The 21,663-nt window shown below is 54.0% G+C and overlaps 1 protein-coding gene across 1 annotated transcript in view; it reads right to left on the bottom strand.

Annotated features, from left to right (window-relative positions):
* Positions 1-5,312: 5,312 nt before the first annotated feature.
* Positions 5,313-21,663, bottom strand: part of ABCA3 (ATP-binding cassette, sub-family A (ABC1), member 3) — a 55,096-nt gene continuing 38,745 nt past the window's right edge. Inside the window, exons 13-30 of the mRNA XM_006893885.1 lie at positions 20,233-20,388; positions 19,920-20,130; positions 18,971-19,121; positions 18,229-18,327; positions 16,565-16,751; positions 15,162-15,465; positions 13,958-14,231; positions 13,359-13,563; positions 12,870-13,089; positions 12,505-12,663; positions 11,057-11,229; positions 10,293-10,424; positions 9,979-10,173; positions 7,960-8,147; positions 7,112-7,282; positions 6,066-6,256; positions 5,893-5,966; positions 5,313-5,444 (exon numbers count right to left, since the gene is read on the bottom strand). Coding sequence (XP_006893947.1) covers positions 5,313-5,444; positions 5,893-5,966; positions 6,066-6,256; positions 7,112-7,282; positions 7,960-8,147; positions 9,979-10,173; positions 10,293-10,424; positions 11,057-11,229; positions 12,505-12,663; positions 12,870-13,089; positions 13,359-13,563; positions 13,958-14,231; positions 15,162-15,465; positions 16,565-16,751; positions 18,229-18,327; positions 18,971-19,121; positions 19,920-20,130; positions 20,233-20,388 — 3,222 coding nt within the window. The remainder of the gene's footprint in view (positions 5,445-5,892; positions 5,967-6,065; positions 6,257-7,111; positions 7,283-7,959; positions 8,148-9,978; positions 10,174-10,292; positions 10,425-11,056; positions 11,230-12,504; positions 12,664-12,869; positions 13,090-13,358; positions 13,564-13,957; positions 14,232-15,161; positions 15,466-16,564; positions 16,752-18,228; positions 18,328-18,970; positions 19,122-19,919; positions 20,131-20,232; positions 20,389-21,663) is intronic.

Raw genomic sequence — 21,663 nt, forward strand, 5'->3', positions numbered from 1 at the left:
TTATGTGTTTCCTACTGCCAAAGGGGCCCTTTAGAGTAGTGAGAGAAGATCTTCACCCTGAAACCCACAGCGTGCCTTTTCAGCAGGAAGTAGCTAAGAGAATACGCCATCCCCTTTTCCTTATGAATCAGGGTGAAGTCTCTCTCAGGGAGGAGTGATAGGGAATGACAAAGGACACACCGACAGAGGCGATTAATCAGAACTGACTTTGACAAGCACTGTGGCAATTGGACAGTTAAAACAGACATTCAGATGGCGGGGAAGAAGAACAAACTGGGGAGGAGGGTAGAGAGAATGGTGCAGCAATGAAGGAATGAAAACCCAAAATCCCGGTAAATGTTCATTAAAACTAATAAAATTTAATAAAAAAAAAAAGTAAAAGAATAGTAAAATCCCAGAATGTTCCCTAGAGGCAGGGATGTTAAGATGCTGTCTTACATCCTTTGGACCTGTTACCAGGAGGAGCCAATTCTTGGAGAAACACATCAGACATGGTAGCTGTTACATGCTGTCAAGTTGACTGTAACTCATATTGACCCTAAAAACAATGGATCTGAACTCTGCCTATCTTGCGTTATTCTGACCATCTCTGATATATTTGAGCCCACTCTTCAAGCTACCATGCCAGTCCATCTTGCTGAGGGTCTTTCCTGTGTTGCCCTTCCTCTTTTCCAAGTGTGATCTGAACAACATGCCCAAAGCATGTGAGACAGAGTTTCACCGTCCTTGCTTCCAAAGAGCACTCTGGTTGTGCTTTCTCCAAGACAAACGTGTGTGTTCTTTTGGCTGTCCATGGGGTATTCGCTACTCTTCTCCCACACCACAGCTCAAAGACATTGATTCTCCTGTCATCCTTAGTCATTGTCCAACTTTCAGATGTATTATGTTGTTATGTGCTGTTGAGTCACTTGTGACTCATAGCAACCCTAAATAGCTCTGAACCCTTTTCCATCCTGTGCCAACCATATTGTCTCAGACACACATACCCCCATTACCCTAGTCACTGAATCAATCTACCTCATCACAGGTCTTTCTCTTTTGCGCTGTCCTGCCACCCTCCCAAACATGATATCCTTCTCCAAGAACTGGTATGTCAGATGAAGCTTCAGAATCCTTGCCTCCAAGGAGCAGCCTGGTCTCACTCTCTCTAGATGAACTTGTTCTAGCAGTCAATGGTATATTCAATACTCTTCTCTAGCACAACAGCTCAAAGGCATAAATTCTCCTTCAATAATCCCTAGTCACTGTTCAGCTTTCTGATGCATAGAAAGTAATTCTTCAGGCTATGGTCTGGATCAGGCACACCTTAGTCTCAAACATGACATCATTGCTCTTCAGTGCTCTGGAGAGGTCATTGACAGCAGACTTTCCCCAATGTAATGTGTCTTAATTTCCTGGCTGCTGGTACCAAGAGTGTTGTGTTGCTTGTGGAGCCAAGCAAACTGAAGCTGTGATCTCAATCTCAATTTCTTCACTGTCTATCATGATGCTACCAATTAGCCCAGTGGTAAGAATTAGACGAACTTGAGTATCAGAGATTTGTGAGCAAGATCTTAAAGAGGTTTTTCCTTAAAATGTGAGAAGAAAGAAAGAAAACAGGAATTGGGCAAAATGAAAATAGAACTTAAAGATTAAAAATTTCTGTTGTACAAACTAAGCACACACGCCCTGAAATGTTCACCAACAACTGGCTACACAGTCTTTAAAAATTAAGTTTGTGACTGATTAATCAACTTTAGCAGAAACCTCATCTGTGTAGATGGAAGGGGACAGAATCAGAATGAAAGGAAAGAATACTGTCTCTTGGAATTCTACAGGCAGGAAATTAAAGAAGCTACATCTGTTGTCCTTCAAAGAAAAAAAGACCATGTTGGAGCATTTCCAAACCCAGCAGAACTAGTATGAGAAGCACAAGAAGATAGATCTTAAGGGTTGGGGTCACAGTCTCCTGGACATAAGAAATTGGGAGCATAGTTTCCTGAATTTCAGGAGTTGAATTTGCATCAATTGAGTTCAGAAGTGTGGGAATGAAATAGGTACTCCTAGGACTGGAAGGGTAGGGTTGCCACTGCTAAGAGAATGGGGTATCTAATGGAGGAATGATGATGCCACTTTGAGGACTAACACGTGCCTGATTCAGGCTAGGATCTTTTCAGTCACTTGCTGTGCAGGTGAGAGTTGGACAGTGACTAAGGAAACTGAAGAATCATCGGCGCCTTTGAACTGTGGTGTTGGACTAAGAGTGCTGAGTATCCCATGGACTGCCAAAGAGAATAAGCATGTTTTCGAGAAGGTACAGCCAGAGTGCTCCTTGGAGGTGAAGAGGAAGTTTCGTCTCACATAATTTGGGCATGTTGCTAGATTATGGTTGGAGAATGATGTTGTGCTTGGGAAGGTGGAGGGGCAGTGTAAGAGAGGAAGACCCTTGACCAAGTGGGTGCAGCAATGGCCTTGACTGTATAAGAGATTGTGAGGATGGTACAGGATAGGACAGGGTTCACATCTTATTCATAGGGTTTGTGCATTATGCTCACCTCGATGGCATCTAACATCAACAATGTACTTAGGAGAATGGAGCGCCTTAAAGACTTGGGGGTAGAGTTGCTGTCCCAGAGGGACCTTCCAGGTGAAGCTGAAGTCTAGAATCCAGAGAACCTGGCCAGCACCCCAAGTCCGGAGAGTGGGCCATAGCCCGGGTGGTCTCTGAGGAGATTCTTTCAAGTCCTGAGAACTGCTGGGTACTGGACTTGCTTGGTGCCTGTTAAGGTGGTAGAGTGGGTTACATGTTGGGCTACTAACCAGAAGCCCTGCTGTTCAAATCCATCAGCTGCTGCTCTGGAGAAATATGAGGCTACTTTGTTTCCATTAAGATTCACAGCCCTGTAAACCCGTGGAAGGCTGCTAATAGTTGGAAGTGGCTTGATGGTGTTGGGGTTTCAGTACCAATAGAAGCACAGTCGGTCAAGTGTTTGTTTGCTAATAGGAAGGGAGCTCTGGTGGCCTAGTGGCAAAGAAGCTGTGCTGCAATCCCAAAGGCACAGGGTTTGAGGCCACCATACACTCTGTGGGAGAAGAGTTAACTGCCTCTGAAAACCCGCTGGAGGGTCAGCTATGGGTTGATTCTGACTCGATGGTACAGAACAACTAACAGTAAGTTTGGTGGTCTGACCCCACCAGCTGCTATGCAGGACAAAGATGAGGCAGATCCTTCCTTAAAGAGTACAATCTTAGAAACTCTTCAACTTGATGGCAGTGAGTTAGGTTCCACATCCCCTGTCCCTTCGTCCCCACTTCATCCATCTGGAGTAGAGACCTGTGCCCGCGGCTGCCCCCACCGCACAGTGGAAGTAGACAGCTCCTGGTCAAGGTTGGACAGGTTTACAGATGAAGCAGGCTTTACTCCCAGGACATTACTCGTAATGCCTCATCCGTAACTGATTTAGGTGATTCAGAAGATGAGATTTTGGACTTGGAAAGAATGTGAATTTGGGGGAACCAAAGGTGAAACGATAGGGATTGGAATGTATCCCCCCAAATAGGTCTCATTAATCTCTGCAGGTGGTTGTAAACCATTTGAGTTTTGTTATGTTAATGAGGCCGGATTAGTGTAGGGTACACTTTCAGTCAGTACCTAGTTTGAGATATAAAAAGAAATTACCATATTTCTACAGAAATACCATACTGTATGCTTTTGCAAACTTCCCAACTTCCTTATGTGCCAGTTCCCTAAATGACAATCCATGTTTTCTATGTGTACATTTATGTGGGTGAGTTTTATGGATAAATATGATAAATGCAAGCTAGCAAGCAGAGATGGGGTCAGGTGGATGCAAAACACATGGAGGTCTCCAGAAGCCAAGAAGCAGAAGTGAAGAGATAAGCAGTTCCCTCAGGGGAGGCCTCCTCGGCACTCTGAGCTCTGAACTTGGGTTTTTAACCTTCTAAAACTTTGAGAAAACACATTGTTGTTTGTTAGAGCCACCCCCTTGTGGTATTTCTGTTATAACAATACTAGGGATCTGAGACAGGTGGTGTTTTGGGCCCAAGCACCCCATCATTTATTTCTTGTAACACAGAACTTAAAGGTGAGAGGCTCAAGGGATACAATTTGACTGAGCTGATAAATTTGAAGAGACTGATAAAAAAATGTCAATCTGAAATTGTCCCAAAAGAACCCAAGTGTTAAGGCCCAATCCTGTCTAAAGCTGTGAATTCTAAGGGGTGGGAAAGGCAAGGCACAGGGGTTTAGTTTAAATCATGAAGTTTTAGCAAACCTTCAGACAGTGATGCAGAAAGAAAAAGGGGTCTGGGTTTGAGTAGCTTTTGGGAAGGGCCCAGAAGCTCCTGCCCACTAGACATCCCCAGTTTTTCAGGATTCACTTCGCTCACTAAACCTCGCTCAGCTGGGCTTTCACTAGGCTTTTTTCTTTTTCATTGGCATTTGCTTGTCCCTCTGGGTGAGGGTGAGAGTTCTGCAGGTTTATTCCTAATGGTGAGGTTCCTCTTTGTTTTTGCCAAATGTAAGTCTTATTTTTGGGTCATGGGGTGAGCAGGAGGGGGCCTTGAAGAGTCCCAGACGTGGAACCCTCTGGGGCAGTTCTGCTCTGTCCTTTTGGGTCACAGGGAGTCAGGCTGTGGGGTGGCAGTGGGTAGTTCTTTTGATTTTTGGTTTGGCATGAGGAGGCTCCCAGGTGAGAGAGAGAGAGAGAGAGAGAGAGTGAGTGTGTGTGTGTGTGTGTGTGTGTGTGTGCACGCACCTGAGTGCGAGTGTGCCCGTCTGTGCTGTGACAGACACTCCCGGCCTCCTCAGCCTTTATTCTCTGGACAAAGCTGTCTTGTGCTCACTGACTCCACAAAGCTGGCCAGGTCCCTGCAGTGGTGCCTTCGAGTTGCACTGCTGGCCACCTCTGAGGGGCAGTATGTCAGAAACTGGAGGTCACCTCTTACTGGGTGACTGCAGTTCTAGAATCTTCTGCCTGGAGTTGGGCTGTGCCCATTGCCCTCACTGTAGCTGAGACTGGCCTGTCCACTGTGGCCCATCTTCTGTGGGGGCCTGGAAATGTGGGGACTCTCCCTAGTAGGAAAATCTCATCCTCCTCTAGGTGGCACCTCTCCGAGGAGCACCACGTGACAGCAGGAAGCTGCCCCCATTCAGGGACCTGGTTGAGCGGCCACCATCATTGCCAGGCTACCAGCAAGGGCCAAGAAACTCTTGTTGGTGCTGCGCCTGCTGTCCGCGGTTGGCCTTGACTGCTTTGTCTCTGTCGTAGAAAAGTCATCAGAGGAGAGGTGCTGGAAGCAGTGGGGCCCCCTCACCGTGCCTCGTCCTCAGCAGGTGGCTGCAGGTGGGCAAAACTCAGGAACACCTGCTCCAGGGATATCTGGCTCACGGAGTAGTCGTCAACACTGTACTTCCCCTTGGCTTTTTCTAGGACTCCAAACACCTGGTGGAGCAGACGCTGAGGTCACAACCCTGACTCTTGAGTGGGGACTTAGGGCTCCCACCAGGTCTGGGGGCCCCTGCAGTGCAACCTGGAGGCCTGTGGCATCCTGTAGCTTCTATGCTCCCAGAGCAGGAGTGTCTGAGAGGAAGGCTCTGGAGAGTCTGGAATAGTTGCTAAGTCTTGGGGTTGTCCATAATAGGAGCTGCCAAGGTCCCAGAAATGTGCTTCAAGGGCAGGCTTGGCTGGGCAGGAGTGAGTTGACCCCTGAGCCCTGCTCCCAGCCCAGGTGCCAACCCAGAGCCAGCTTCTTCCTCATCCACTGGACTCAGGACAGAGGATCACACCCTGAGCCTGGGGGTGGCCATGGAGTGGGGACCCCAGGGGCTGAGTGTCACCATTGAAAGGGGTGGCATGTGGGGGGACTGCCCACAGGGTCTAGGGCACTCACCTTGGCCCAGCTGAGGCCTTGGCCAGGCAGGTGGTAGTGAACCATCCCCTGGTGCTCGTCCTCCAGGACACTGCCTGCACAGGGAGAGACCAAGTCCCCATGAGGGATCCAGGGCAAGGCACTGGGGGAGGTAGGTATGCCCAGTCCCTCCGCGGCCTGCCAGCCTTACACACCTGGGAAGGTGAGGTCCACGAAGGCCTTGAACTTCTCTAGCGCTGCCTTCTCTCCATCACACCGGACCTTGGCCCGCAGGGAGTAGCCGCTGCCGAACTTGCTCTTGAGGTGCTGGGGGCTGCCCAGGCACTTGAACTGGCCCTGCACCATGATGGCCAGCCGCGTGCACAGGGCCTCACACTCCTCCATGCTGCAGGAGAGCTGGCCTGAGGTGGTGCCCAGATTGGGTGTCTCCTCATGGTCACTGCCTGCCCACTAGCCCTTAGGTCCAGACTAAAAATGTATCAGAGCTGAAAACCTGGAGCACTGGGCTGTGGCTGAGTCTGTCAAAGAGCCTTAACTGTTCTATTCCAGCCATCTGTCTTTCTCTTCATCATGCCAGCATGTGGCTTGTCCCTCATGGCAAGTGCATGTCTGACCATAGCTGCCATGCCTGCTCAGGGGGGCTGGTCCTTAATGATTCCTGTAGGTCATGGCTCCTACCACCACAGAACTAATCCTGTAAAGTTTTCATTTGAAATGGTGTCCACATCCGAATCATGCTGTCTGCCCTCACTAAGAAGCTCAGAATCTTAGAAATGAGACCAGTGGCCACAAATTGGTGGAAGGATATGGGTCACACTGTTGATGGTTGTCCCCCAATCCAGAACAGCTAGTCTGTCTTTATTCTGTCAACCTCTTTATAAGACTGAGATTTGAAGTAACCAGATGGATTGACAGAGTGACTGCAGCAATGGGCTGAAGTGTGTCAGAGATGGGAAAGGACAGGGTTCAGATCTGTTCACAGGTCGCTGTGAGTCATACCTGACTTGAAAACACCTAACAACAACAACATGTTCCCTAGAACACAAAACCACTGCCATCTGGATGATTCTGGGTCACAGTGACTTGTGTGCCCTGAAGGGTAGCACTGCACCATCTGAAGCACACTGCACCATCTCTGTACCTCAGCAGCTGGTGGGTTAGAACCTCCAGCCTTTCAGTTAGTAGTCAGGCTTTAACTGTGAACCCCCGGGGCTCCCTGATCCCCAGAGGCCAGTTATACCTGTGAGAGGTGATGACAATAGCCTTGCCAGACTCGCGCGCCCGAGCCACCGTATCCCAGAGCAAGCGCCGGGCCACAGGGTCCATGCCGGTGGATGGCTCATCCAGGAAGATGACGGCAGGGTCTCCGATCAGGGCGATGCCAGTGCTCAGCTTCCGCTTGTTCCCACCGCTGAGGACAGAGGGCCGGGGGGCAAGGCTGGTACCTGCAGGGCCCCTGGGCCTCAGCAGCACCCTGGTCCCAGGCTGCCAGGCACCAGTGAGTGGAGAAGGGTAGGTGGGCTGAGCCTGGAAGGGCTCCCACAGGCCCTCAGGTCGCCTGCCTGTGGTCCTATCTGCGGGTGGCTCCTCCTCAGGCCTCCCCCCTCATACCTTCTAGTCTGGGTCAGCTTCTGGACCCCACCCTGTTCCCAGGGCTGTGGAGGTCCAAAGGCAGGCCCCTGACTAAGCTCTGAGACAGGGACAAGACCCCTGGGCACAGGCAGGGAGGGCCAGGACCATCAACTCTGAGGTTGGGATATGACCTCCAGGGATGGCAACAGCATCAAGCCTGTGACTGCTCAACTGTCAGCGCTGAGACAAGGATGAGACCCCCAGGGATGTGCAGGCCTGGGACCGCTTGGCCCTGAGGCAGGATGAGGGCCCTGGGGACAGGCAGGCCCAGGACTGCTCAGCCCTGAGGCAGGACGAGACCCTGGGGACAGACAGGTCCGGGCCCACTCAAGCTCTAAGGCAGGGACAAGACCGCTCAGTTTTGAGGCAGGAATGAGACCCTGATGGGCAGGCCCGGGACTGCTCAGCTCTGAGGCAGGAATGAGACCCCGGAGGTGGCAGCAGAGGTGGGTGCACCTGTAAGTCCTGACCAGCTTGTTGGCATGTGGCTCCAGCAGCAGGCCTCGCAGTGTGTTCTCCACACAGGCTGAGATGTGGTGCTCGGGGACGCCCCGGAGCCGGGCATACATGACAAGTGTCTCCTTCGCTGTCATGTGGTCCAGTAGGGCATCAAACTGGGGGCAGTAGCCGATACGCTGCCGCACCTGAGAGCCAGTCAGCCAGTGAGAGACATGTAGGAGACAGGACAAGGGGAAGGATGCAGGACAAGTTTACCCCACCCTGACCAGTCTCTGAGGTCCACCACGAGACAGGCCTTCCCCCCGTCTCTGAGGTCCCCCCACTGTCTCTGAGGTCCACCACAAGACAGGCCTTCCCCTCCCCACTGTCTCTGAGGTCCACCACAGGACAGGCCTTCCCCATTACCTTGGCCACTGTCTCTGGGGTCCACCATGGGACAGGCCTTCTCCCCACCTCACCCACTGTCTCTGAAGTCCTCCACGGGACAGGCCTTCGTCCCCTCCCCTCCTGTCCACACCCACTATCTCTGAGGCCACCTCTCCAGGAGCTGGGGATGGCCTGATATTTAGTGACCTTGGCTGTGGTTGTTTCCAAGGGAAATCAGAGGGTGTGGTGGTGGCCCAGGAGTGCTGGACCTCACACCGAGGGGTCAGGTAGGCCTGGAACCTGGTCTCAAGTCAGTGGCCATGGGGGGTTGTAGAAGATGGGCTTTGTGACCACGCAGAATGATTGCCACTTAAGGCTGCCCCTTCACGCTCCTCAGCCTGCAAGGCCCTTGTGCCTCCTCGCTGGGCCCACTTCTGTGTGCCCCTTTGTGAGATGGCAGCACAGCCTTCTTGGGCATGAGGCCAGATCCGGAACGCTGTCCAACCTCTAGGCATCCTGGAGCCACTGTCCACCCACTGGCCTTAGAGCTGGCAGGACACACATGTGCCCAGGGTCTGTGGCTTCCAGAAGCTGGGCTTCTTTTCCTCTGTCCTCGGTCTCTGGTGCTGCAGTAGGTCAAGGATTGGGCTGCTAGCCTAGAGGTCAGTGGTTCAAATCTACGAGCCACTCTGAGAAAAATAACCAGTTTTCTCTGGGAAGTATTCACAGCTTTGGAATACCCATGGAGGGTCACTGAGTTGGAATCAGTGCGATGATAGGGAGTTTGATGTAGGGATGTGGGATGAAGGCGGGCGATTTAGGGATGGGGCTGAGGACTGCCTTCTGTCTCAGGCCAGTGGAGGGCTGGGCCTGTACTGTGTCTCAGGCTACAGCAGTTCTCACAGGCTCCTTCTCTTCTATGAGTTCTACATGCATAGCACCTACTGCCCAGGAGACCTTTCAGGCCTGGCAGCTAAATGGAAGGTCAAGAGTTTGAACCCACCAGCCGATCTGTGGACAGAAGATGGGCAGCCTCCTCACCTCTAGGATTTTATTTCTAGCCTCAGAAAGTGCTGGAGGTTCACTGTGAGTAGGAATTAGCTCAAGGGCAGTGGGTTTTTTCCCATTTTGGTTTTGGGCCATTGGGATCTTAAACTCAGGAGAGCTCTCTGGTGTGGCCAACATACACTTGCACTGCTAAACCAACAGGCCGTCTGAATCCACCTGCAGCTCCTTGGGAAAAAGATGGACAGTTTCCTCCCGTGCAGTGCTCAGCCTTGGAACCCAGCTGGAGGGACAGCTAGGGGTTGGTTCTGATTTGATGGCAGTGGGATGGTTTTAGAGGTGGAATCCTTAGGTTCAGGGCCAGTTTTTAGCTCCTGCTTCTTCCTGGGCACTGGGTTGGCATCCTACATATGGACTGAGAGTGAGAACGAGTGTGGAGCAGGGAAACTGCTGGACATGGTCCATCCCAGGCCCAGAGCAGGGGCCCCAGGGCCGCTCAGGCCTGGGCTGGCTTCCTGTCTCCCTGCTGTCCACCTCCCAGCTCTGCTGGCCCTGGCCCTCCACCCTGCCCTGCCCCCTCCCTGTGCTTTACTCTCAGCCCTGAAGGACATCACCCCATCTCTGTCCCAGAGCCCATGCACTTACCTTACTGAGGTTGGAGCAGATACTGTGACCGCCAACAAAGGCATCCCCTGAGCTGATGGTCTCCTCACCGGTCAGCATCTTGAAGGTGGTGGTTTTGCCAGCCCCATTGAAGCCCAATAGGCCAAAGCACTCACTCTTCTGGACAGCGAGGGACAGCTTGTCCACAGCCAGGAGAGGCGTCCGCTGCTCATATACCTGCACCAAGCAGAACACAGGGTGACCTTCTGGGGACTGGCCTTGCCACTTACCCTCTAGGAGAAAAGACCCGGGGAGCAGGTGGGCAGATCCCAGGATGTGCTGGGGTTCCTGGTCACCTTGGACAGCTCCCTAATGATGAGGGGTGGGTCCCGTGGTGGTGGGTCCAGCATGGGGGCCAGCACTCGGCTCCTTTCGTCTGCCACATCCTGGTCTTCAGGCAGCACCGGCGCCCGGCCGTACACCTCAGTCTAACATTCAAGACACAGATGGGGCAAGGTGCAGCCAGGCAGGCTGAGGAGCGGAGCACAGGCTGGGCCAAGCAATTCCTTGGGATCAGCCTTGAGGAGGCTAACTACATGGTGGGTCTGGTAGACGGTCAGTCCCCTGATGGTGTCCAGGGGGGACATTCACCTGGGGGCTTGTGAGGAGAGCTGAAACTCCTGGGGTGTCCAGGGAGGTGTTTTTAGCACAGCCTGACATAACCACTAAGCTCTAGTTGCATGTGACACCCCCACCCCTGACCTGGTCTCATAAGCCTTGCAGTTATACTCAGTGGGACATTCTAATGGATGGGGAGTGTGTGGCCAGCTTGCCCCATCTCCCTCTCCTGATGTCCCAGGTTAGGGGGTCAGGGGACATCCCACAAGCTAGATCTCATGATTGAGGACATCACTTGTGGGCATGGTGGTCCTGATTGTCCTGTCTGCTGTCTGGGATGAGTGTCTGCCCCAGGAGGGCCTGCTGCAGGTAGGCAGCTCCTCCCTACTCCAGTGGGCCACACTCCGATGCTCACCCGGGGGGCTGACCAGGATAAGTGTCCACCCCAGGAGGGCCTGCTCCAGTAGGCTGCATTCCGATGCCCACTCGAGGGGGTGCTCACCAGTCTTCGTCGACCCCGGAGGGCACAGAGCAGCGTCTTGAGCCTCCACAGCAAGTTGGTCTCCAGCAGGAAGAGGAGGGTGAGGTAGGCGAAGCCTGAGATAACCATGGAGGTGACAAACCTGCCAACACCTGGAGCCTTCCATGCGTAGAAGTTCTCCTGGTACTCGATGTCTGCAGAGAGGCCATGTTGTCATCTTCTGGCCTTCTGCCCCTCCCAGATTCCGCCTACCCAGGCCTTGTTAGGCTCAATGTCCACTGGGCTCTGCAGAACCCTAGACAAGACACTCCAGTTCTCAGGGGCCACATGGAGGAGGGGGCCTGCTCTGAGCAGTCCTTGAGGTGACACAGGCCCACTGTGACACAGAGGTCTGGTATGACACAGACCTCAGGGTGACATGGACCTTGATGTGACATGGGGCTCAGTGTGCTATGCCTGATGGGACATAGACCTCAGTGTGACGTCAGTGTAATAGGGCAGTCAATGTGACATGGAACCTCATGACACAAAACCCCATTGTGACAGGGGGACCTCAGTGTGACACGGGGACCTCAGTGTGACAGAACCTCGTGTGACACAAAACCCCAGTGTGACGGGGGACCTCAGTGTGACATGGACCTCAGTGTGACGGGGACACCTCAGTGTGACATGGGACCTCACTGTGACAGAGGCACCTCAGTGCAACGGGGACACCTCAGTGTGACGGGGACCTTACTGTGATATGGGGACCTCAGTGTGACGGGGACCTCAGTGTGACGGGGACCTCAGTGTGATGGGGACCTCAGTGTGACATGGACCTCAGTGTGACGGGGAGCTTCAGTGTGACATGGGACCTCAGTGTGACGAGGACACCTCAGTGTGATGGGGACCTCAGTGTGACGGGGACCTCAGTGTGACAGGGGACCTCAGTGTGACGGGGACCTCAGTGTGACAGGGGACCTCAGTGTGACGGGGACCTCAGTGTGACAGGGGACCTCAGTGTGATGGGGACCTCAATGCGATGGGGACACCTCAGTGTGACAGGGACTTAAGTATGACACGGGGACCTCAGTGTGACATTGTATCCAGTGTGACAGGGGGCCTGGCATGACACAGACCTCAGTGTGATGTACTGCCTGGTGTGACATGATCTCAATATGATGTGGGGCCTGTATGACAGGTGTGACACAGATGCCCAGTGTGACAGTGTCTAATGTGACAGGAATACCAGTGTGACACAGATGTCAATCAGTGTGATTGACAATGTCAATCAGTGTGACTGACACTGGGTGTGGTAGAGACACTGTCATGTCTGAGCACTGTGGTCACCTGGAGAGGCATCTGGGGCGGGCAGCTGAGCGGGGCTTACAGAGCTGAGATCAGGTCCGACAACCACAGATAGGCTGGCCAGGGTGCTGCCACCCAGCCTCCCAGTTGTGTCCTGGCCCTCGCAGGCTGCAGACACTCACGGTACTTGTGACAATAGTGGGTGGCGACCTCGGAGGACGTGCAGTACCGCCTGGTCTCGTAGTTCTCATAGAAGCTGCTAATGGCCATGCCCAGGCAGTGGTTGGGCAGCACCAGAAACACCTGGTCCAGGGTTCTTGAGAGCTCTTCCAGCTTGACCGCTGCAGTGAGGACATGCAGGCTGGTTGGCTCCAGGGGCACTGCCAGTGCCCACTTGGCTTCAGGGGACACAGGGATGTTCCCCATTCAATCCTTATCCCTCCCAGTCATGACTAAGGCCCACCAACACCTTCAGGGTGGGAGGGCTCTGCCTCCCTGCCTGGCTGCAGGCGCCCCAAGGGTGGTGGGGGACTGGGGGGGGTCCCACCTGGGATGCGCATGATGGTGACCACCAGAAAGGTGGCCACGCCTGAGAGCACATTGAAGATGGTCAGGCGTGTGTAGGCAGTGGCTGCCCCCGAGAAGAAGAAGCTCAGCAGGTACATGAGGGGCACCACGGCCCAGCCGTAGAGCAGGAGCAGCGCCAGTGCGTCCACCGCATGGCCATCCCACGTGAACGCGCGCACGTCGAAAGCGCGGAACACCGCCTGCAGGGTGGACACGGGGGCTGGGAGACTGCCACATGGGGGGCTGGGAGCGACAGGGCCCCTCCTCAGCCCTCAGCCTCATTGGCTCCCTCTGGATACACAGTCACTCTTGTTAACCAAGGCCCCAGGCTAGGCCCGTCCTCCCAAAGCTGGAGTGAGGTGGGACCAGAAGCCTGAGGCTGCGGAACATTCCCAGCTATCTCTGGGCACTGGGCAGTGTGCCTGGCCAGTCCTTGTCCTGCAGGGGAGACCCCGCTGGCTACACTCACCAGCAGCAGCAGGCTGGGGACCAGAAAGGTGATGAGGTCCCACAGCAGGGCGGAGAGCCAGAAGGTGGCCACATGGACACCGCTGACAAACTGGACGTGCTTGGCTTGCGTAGCCCTCTCGCTGACTGCCAGAATGGAGAATGTGCTGGCCAGGAAGGCCATGGCGAATAGCAGGTTGAGGGCAATGTCGAAGCCCTTCCGGCCCCTGTGTGTTAAGGTGGTCAAGGTGAAAGGTGCTTTCAGGGCAGAGTGAGGTCAGGAGCTACCCTCTATCCTCACTGCCTACTGTGGGTGACTGGCCACCACATGGGAAGAGGGACACTGTACCTTGTAGATATGGCACAGTCCTTGCCCCCAGCCTCCCTGCCCACCATGTCCCCAGCACGACCTGGCCCTCCAACCTCCCTTTCCACTTGTCCCCAGCACAACCCTGTCCATCAGTCTGTCCACTATGTCCTCCCAGCCACCTTAAGTGGCTACAACACTTAGGTGACAGAATGCCACTATGCTGCCTTCTGCAGCATTTCCTGCAGACTGCCCACTCCCGCATGGCTGGCCAGGAGGACAGTTCTGCACTGGGCAGGATGGGGCTCACGCACTCGCTGAACTGGTCCTTGGCAGCCTGCAGGGCGCTACGCGGCTGCGGGTAGTTGGAGATGGTGATGGATGCCTGGGGGCCACAGAGCAGCTTGAACAGCAGGTTGTCCACCACGGCCAGGGCAGTGGCTGGGGAGTGGTAGGCCTGGTTGTTGAACAGGGCGGTGACGATTGTCTGCTCCCCCACGTCCCTGAAGGATGTCGCCACCAGGCAGCGCTCATTGAAGCCCCCGCCCTCCACGGAGGCCCGGAAGATCAGGAACTCCTCCAGGTCACCTGGAGAGAAGGCTTGTCAGCTTTCATGGGCTGGCACCCTGGGGTTCACATCAAGGCCCTATCCTTGGGGAGCGCTGAGCGATGGAGCTGGTGCTGTGCACATGTCCACACTGCTATGTGCTGGGGTGACCTGGGGCACCTATCCACACTGCTGTTGTGCTGTGGGGGCTGCATGGCATGACCCAGGGCATTTGTCCACACTGCTGTGTGCTGTGGGGCTGCACCGTGGGACCTGGGCACCTGTCCACATGACAATGTGCTGTGGGGGTGCACAGAGGGACTTGGGCCACCCGTCCACATTGCTGTGTGCTGGGGTGACCCGGGGCACCTGTCCACACTGCTGTGTGCTGTGGGGCTGCACATCAGGACTCAAGGCTGTGGGTGTGACAAGACCACTCACAGACCTGCACGGCCTGCTGAGCTGTGACAGTGACAGTGCATCTTACTGCCCCAGGCTTACAGCCCTCAGGTGACACTCGAGGGCAGGTACTCTGGGGACACTCAGAATGCAGGTAATGGATGAGGACAGTGCCCGATGGCCGAAAAACTTCTGGCCCCAACTGGGGAGAGTACACTGTGGGGAAGCCCTTCCTGCTGCTTGCCTGGACCTGGCCCACTGCCCACCTGGGCCCAGATGAGCAGAGGACTCACACACACACTTGGGCCTAAACGGGCCCAACTGCACACTTGTCATTGACTCTCCATCTATCTGGGTTAAACTACACCCCTGAGACCAACTTCCCACCTTGACCTGCCCATACACCTGGGACCAGGTGTCCATTCACCTGGGACCAGTTGCCCACACACTGTGAGCAGCTGCCTATCTGGGCCTGACCACACGCCTGATCACATGCCCGTGACCGGCTGCCCACATGGCCCATCTGATTCCTGAGGTACACAGCTCACCTGGCTCTGCCCAGGGACCCTTACCTAGCACCTCCCGGGGCTCTTGGCCCTCGGCCTGCAGCATATCTCTCAGGTACTCCGATAGCTGCTGGTCTATCCGCGAAGTCCCTGAGGCCGAGAAGGGCACAACAGTGGTGCCATACTCCCCCAGGGTCAGCGGCAGGCTGGGGTCATCCAGGATCTCCGAGGAGTAGTTGATAGCCAAGAGGGCCAGGCTGAGGCACGTCAGAGGGACAAGGACCTGGGCTGCTGCCACCTTCCACTCCCGCCAGCTGTATGAGGCCTTCTTCACGAACATGGCCCAGAACTGCTGACAGTGCAGGGTGAGCTGTGGACAAGAGGGTGGCATTACAGGGGCCCCTGGGGGTGCTGGGATCACAGGGCACTGTGAGGATCAGGGAATGCCCCCTCACTCATCCCATAATCTCTAGCCCGAGGTTTTAACCATGAGTGCACACATGTCCAGAGAGAGAAGTGGGGCTTCAGGGAGATTCTACTGTACCTCACACAGTACCGAGACATGTTTGCACATGATACTCCACACCACGTCTGCACATGGCACCTCACAGCCACATTTGTACACCTTACTGTCCCACCCCGGCCTGCACACGGCCCCTCACAGACACGTCTGCACACATTCCTGTCCCACCCCGGCCTGCACACGGCCCCTCACAGCCACGTCTGCACACATTCCTGTCCCACCCCGGCCTGCACATGGCCCCTCACAGCCACGTCTGTACACATTCCTGTCCCACCCCGGCCTGCACATGGCACCTCACAGCCATGTCTGCCCTTGTTCATGTCCCTCCCAGGCCCACACATGGAAGCTCACAGCCACGCCTGCACACGGCACCTCACGGTCATATATGCACATACTCAGGTCTCTCCCTGGCCTACACCTGGAAGCTCACAGCCACGTCTGCACATAAATCCTGACAATGTCTGCACACAGACCTCATCCTGTCTGCATATTCTTATATTCCACTGGGCTAGACATGGGGCTTTGGGGAACCATGGAGGCAGGCAGGCACTATTCCATCCGTGGCACCTGTTCTCGGCACCATCAACTGCTCTTTGCTGGCAGCAGCACCAGGTGAGAGAGCTCCACCTGCTTATGTGTGAGCAGGTGAACAAACCTCCAGACTATTTTCTTACCCTCCCCAATAGTGCCTGCCACTGTCCTACAGGAGCAGGGTCCACGCTCAGCTCTCCTTCTGGCCACCACCATGGTGTCCTGCTTGGAAGCCTCTACCTGGTTCCGTCTAGTTGGCTCTGACTCGGAGCAATCCCATGAAGACAGAGTGAAACGAGGCCCAGTCCTGCTCTCTCCTCCTGACAAGCACTCACTGCTGTCTCCCTGTGCTGCGTACTTCCCTGCCCTGAACTGGCCACTGGCGCCACGCCTCACTGCACTCGGGCCCACACACCCCACTGTTGAGCTGGATGGTGGCGCAGTCCTCCTGGATGAGGGCTCCAGCACTGTCTGTGGGGTCCATTAAGCCGCAGAGGTGGTTGTCCAGTGCCCAGTCACTGGCCCGCCGCTCGTGCTGGTACTGCAGGGCTGGGAGCTGGATGGCCTGGATGTCCATGCTAGTGTCCACCAGCTTGCCGACCCTGTGCCGAGACATGTGGATGCTGGTCAGAGGCAGCCTTGGGGGCAGGGTACAGCCACTGTTCACAGGGAGGGTGTGTGACAGCCGATGCTCTCTGCTGAGCCACTATTCATTCACTCTAATCCACGTACTCGCTCATTCACTTACTAGTACATCTACTTATTTACTCACTCATTCACTAACACAGCCACATTCATCCACTCGCTCATTCACTAATTAATCTATGCACTCACTCCTGCATTCATCCATCCAGTCAGTATAGGGCCAGCAGGGGCAGAGGTGGGGTCCCACATGACCATGGAGGGAGGTGGGTGCACAGGCTCCCCATTTGGGGAGACAGAAAGGGGAATGTTTGTGGCACCACCCAGCTCTTTCATCTGTGGGACTCACCCCGGACAATAAGCACTTGTGTCAATGCAGGGCGTGTCCACCAAGGTCCCAGAGGGCATTTGTCACCATTATCAACCTACCTCTAGTCAGTCCACTGAGCTGTCATTTGTCTGTCTCTCATCAGTCTGTCTATCCGTCACAGATCTCCTTATTCCCCCCAAATACTTGTGTTTGGGAGGGCGTAAAGTGGAAGTCATGCAATGAACTGTTATGATCATTAGATCAACGGTTATGAGAGGATTAAAAGGAGGGTACACCCTAATCCCACCACACTCCTCATGCCCCTTAGCGGACTCGCCCTCCGGGGTGGCCGGCAACAGCTTTCATCTCAGGAGATAAACAGGGAGAAAAGTGAGCAGAGGGGGAATCTCCATCCCCCACCAAGAAAGGGGACCTGGGTCTTGTGGACGCAGCTCTCTGAACGAGAAGCTCAGCACAAGGAAAGGCAAGACACACAGATACTCCAGGACTGCTAAACGACAAGGACCTTCCTCCAGAACCGACAGTGCCTTCAGCCACCCTGAACGTGCATGTCTATCCTTCTGAACAGAAGCGGCCCAGTCATAAGGAGCTGTGCTGTCAACCTCAAGGCACATGGTTTGAATCCACCAGGAGATCCACAGGAGAAAGATGGGCAATCTCTTTCTATGTGATTTACAGCCTCTGAAAACCCACTGAGAATCAGCTATGAGTTGGTTCCAGCACATAACATAACATAACATAACATAACATAACATAACATAACATAACATCACATCACATCACATCACATCACATCACATCACATCACATCACATAACACAACAACAAACATAACACAACATAACAATCATAACATAACATACACAACACATAATAACATAATTAACATTATACAACATAACAAAATGTACATCTCATCACATCCTCCTGCTTCACCCTCTTGTGGAATCTGTTAGGCAGCACAGGGGAGCTAACACTAGCTATCAACCTGCCAGTCAGTGGTCTCTACCTGTCACCTGTCTGTGGGTGTCTGAGCTCCTGATCTTGGGGGCGGCTTTATCCACCACCATTAGAGAGACCACCATGCCACCTGGCCCGACACTGACCGCAGGAAGACCTCTTCCATGGTGGTGACAGATGCCCCAAAGCTCGCAATGCCCAGCTCCTTTTGTTTCTTCTCCAGCTTGGTGAAGAGAGCTTCAAACCTGGGAAAAGCACATGGTGAGCAATTCATCTCATTCCTAGAGCACCTCCTACCGGACGGAGAGAGCCAGTAACCAGCTGTGACTGGACAGGCCGGTGGTCTTCACTCTCTAGCGCGGTGGCTGTCTAGACTATAGTTCAGAAGCCACGCGGCAGGTTCACTGCCCTCCAGGGTTGCTGTGAGCTGAAGCCAATGTGAGAGCAGCATGTTTGGGTTTTGGTACAATGGGGAGCAGAAAAGAAAGGTTAGCCTATTGAAATGCCATTTATGGGGGGTGGGTGGGGGAGAGGTGGTGGAAAAAAGAATGAAGATTAAAAAAGGGAGGAAACAGTCCAAAGGACTATGAATTGCAGGGACCTGAGCCTCTACCCATCAGAGAAGAACTAGATGGTGCCTGGCTCGGGCTGCTGAGCAAGCTACACGGGATCACCGTGGCAGGTCCTGGGTAGAGTGACAGAAAATGTGGAACAAAACTCAGAGTCATAAAAATGATCAGGCTGAAGGGTCTGACAGAGCCTGACGGAGCCCTTGAGACCATAATCTATAGCTATTCTTTAAGCCTGGAACAAAACTCAAGGTTACATTTGCGCATCCCCTTAGGCCCGTCCCTGCACCGCCCTGTCCGGAGCGCTCTGAGTCCTTACCTAGGTGTGCTCTCTTTGGGCAGGATGAAGGACAGCTCTGCCCCAGCGCTGCTCTCCAGGGTGGCGTTGGGAACATGGTGGTGCACCAGGCGGCAGACAGCCTCAGGGTGGCAGTGTGGCTCCTTCACCAGGGTCATGTGGTATCCTGCACCTGGAACACAGGACAACACGTGTGAGCTGCTCGGTAACGGCTTCTCACACCTCCCCCTGGGCCACGCTAGGCTGTGGGGCTCACACTGGGCTAAGCCCCAAAGGGTCTCCAAAGCCATAAGCCTTTAAAAAAGCAGCCTGCCATATCTTTCTCCACAGAGCTGATGTTGGGGTTGAACCACTGATCTTTTGGTTATGAGCCCAGTGCTTTAACCACTGCACTATCAGTGGACTTTCCAAATGTGTGTTTTTGTTATTGTGTACTGTCAAGTAGAAACCAACTTATCCCTGACCCTCCAGCAGGTTTTCAGAGGCAGTACATTGCGTCAGAGGAGACTGCCTATCTTTGTGCAAGGGAGCAGCTGGTGGATTCCAACCACGTGTTCTGGGTTTGCTAACACAGTTGCTTACCACCAGGCCACCGAGCTCCCTTTTTCAAGTTGTCTTGTTAACTCAGCTTCCATATAGTACTACAAAATTAAACCCATTACTCTCGGGTCTACTAACTCACAGTGACCATACAGGTCAGAGACGCCCATGAGGTTTTCCTGGCTGTATATCTTTATGAAAATTGACAGCCGCTTCTTTCTCTCATGGGGAGGCCGGTGGCTGAGTCCCAGTGAAGCCATAGCTCTGCTCTATTATTCCCTCTCTGCCCTCATAAAGCCCTCACAACCTGGGGCCGTAAGTCCACACCCAGCAGGGACAGATAGGAAGGCCTGCGGGCACCTTGAGCCTCCCTGTGATGGGAATGGAGGCAGCTCGAGGGACACTGGCCGGATGGTGCCCAGGTGCTCACCGTATTTCTGCTTGAGGAACAGAGAGGACCCACAGCACTGCAGCTCCCCCTGGGCCATGATGGCGATGCGGTCCCCCAGCAGGTCTGCCTCGTCCATGAAGTGGGTGGTCAGCAAGATGGTGCGATCACTCTTCTGCTGCTGGAGCAGGTCCCAGATGGCCCTCCGGGCGATGGTGTCCATGCCTGAGGTGGGCTCGTCCAGCATCAGCACCTGGGGGCATGGTGTGGCCCAGCTCTAGGAGGAGGAGACCAGACTGCCCCACTCCGAGCTTCCCGAGGGCCTGTGGCTCTGTCTGAGCATGGGGCCCTGTACCTTGGAGCCTGCGATGAGGGCAATGCCGATGGACAGCTTGCGTCTCATGCCACCGCTCAGGAACCTGCTTCGAGAGTCCCGCTTGTCCTCCAGGTTCAGGATGTGCAGCATCTGCCTCACCTCCTCTCGGCTCTTCTGCAGTGACAGGCCTTTCAGCTGGAACAGGGACCACCGGGAGGTCAGGGGTTATGGGGGGGGTCACCCCTCCAACGAGCATTTTGCTCATATTTCCATAAAACACGCATGCAGGGAAACCGGCCTTCTCGAGACCAAATGGCTACACTCTTGCTTGCAGTTAGCTCCCTTCTGCTCGCTCGTCACTCTGATGTAACACTGCTGCTGGGGTGGCCATGGAGGCCTTTGCACAGGGACACGTTTGGTCACCAGAGCCATCAAAGTCCCTGTCTCCCTCTGAGGTGGGGCAGCTTTTGGAAAAGGACACCGTGTTCGCTCAGTGAAGCAGAGAATCGGTGAAAGAGGAAGAAGCCTCTCAGTGAGAGGGATCGACATGGAGGCTGCAACAATGGCTGTGTGCGCCTAGAAGCTGTGAAGGTGGTATGGGATTGTGCAGGGCTTCATTCTTTCATACAGCTTTCTTCCATGAGCAACTGGTGGTTTTGAATCACTGGTTTATTAGTGAGCAGCCCACATACTACACGCGATGCCACCAGTTGTTGTTGCTATGTGCCGTTGAGTCGCTTACGACTCATAGAGACCCTATGTACAACAGCCCTAAACCCTGCTCTAACCTGTGCCAATCTCACTGCCTCTGACACTCCCATCCCGATTACCCCAGTCACTGAATCCATCCATCTCATAGAGGGTCTTCCCCTTCTGCGCTGTCCCTCAACCCTCCCAAGCATGATATCCCTCTCCAATGACCTGTTCCTCCTTACAACATGTCCAAAGTATGTCAGACAAAGCCTCAGAATCCTTGCCTCCAAGGAGCAGCCTGGTTTAACCCTCTCAAGGATGAATCGGTTTGTTTTCTTGGCAGTCCATGGTATTCTCAATATTCTTCTCCAGCACCACAGCTCAAAGGCATCAATTCACCTTCTATCCTCCTTAGTCATTATCCAACTCTCTGATAAATAACAAGTGATTGCAAAGACCATAGCCTGTATCAGATGCACCTTAGTCTCCAGAGTGATACCATTGCTCTTCAGTACCCTGGAGAGATCCCTAACAGGAGACTTTCCCATCGCAATAAGTTTTTTTTTGAATGACAAATAATTCCTTTTTTAAAAAAATAATTTTAATGAGCATTTACAGAGATTTTGGATTTCCATTCATTCATTGCTGCACTTCTCTCCCCGCCCATCCTTCCCACCCCCCGAAATACGTTTTTTGATTTCCTGGCTACTGGTGCCAAGAGTTTTGACCATGGAGCCAAGCAGACTAAAGTTGTTAACAATCTCAATCTCTTCACCA

The sequence above is a fragment of the Elephantulus edwardii genome, unplaced genomic scaffold (assembly GCF_000299155.1).
Source record: "Elephantulus edwardii isolate Elephantulus edwardi_28Jun2011 unplaced genomic scaffold, EleEdw1.0 scaffold00132, whole genome shotgun sequence".
Classification (NCBI taxonomy): Eukaryota; Metazoa; Chordata; class Mammalia; order Macroscelidea; family Macroscelididae; genus Elephantulus; species Elephantulus edwardii.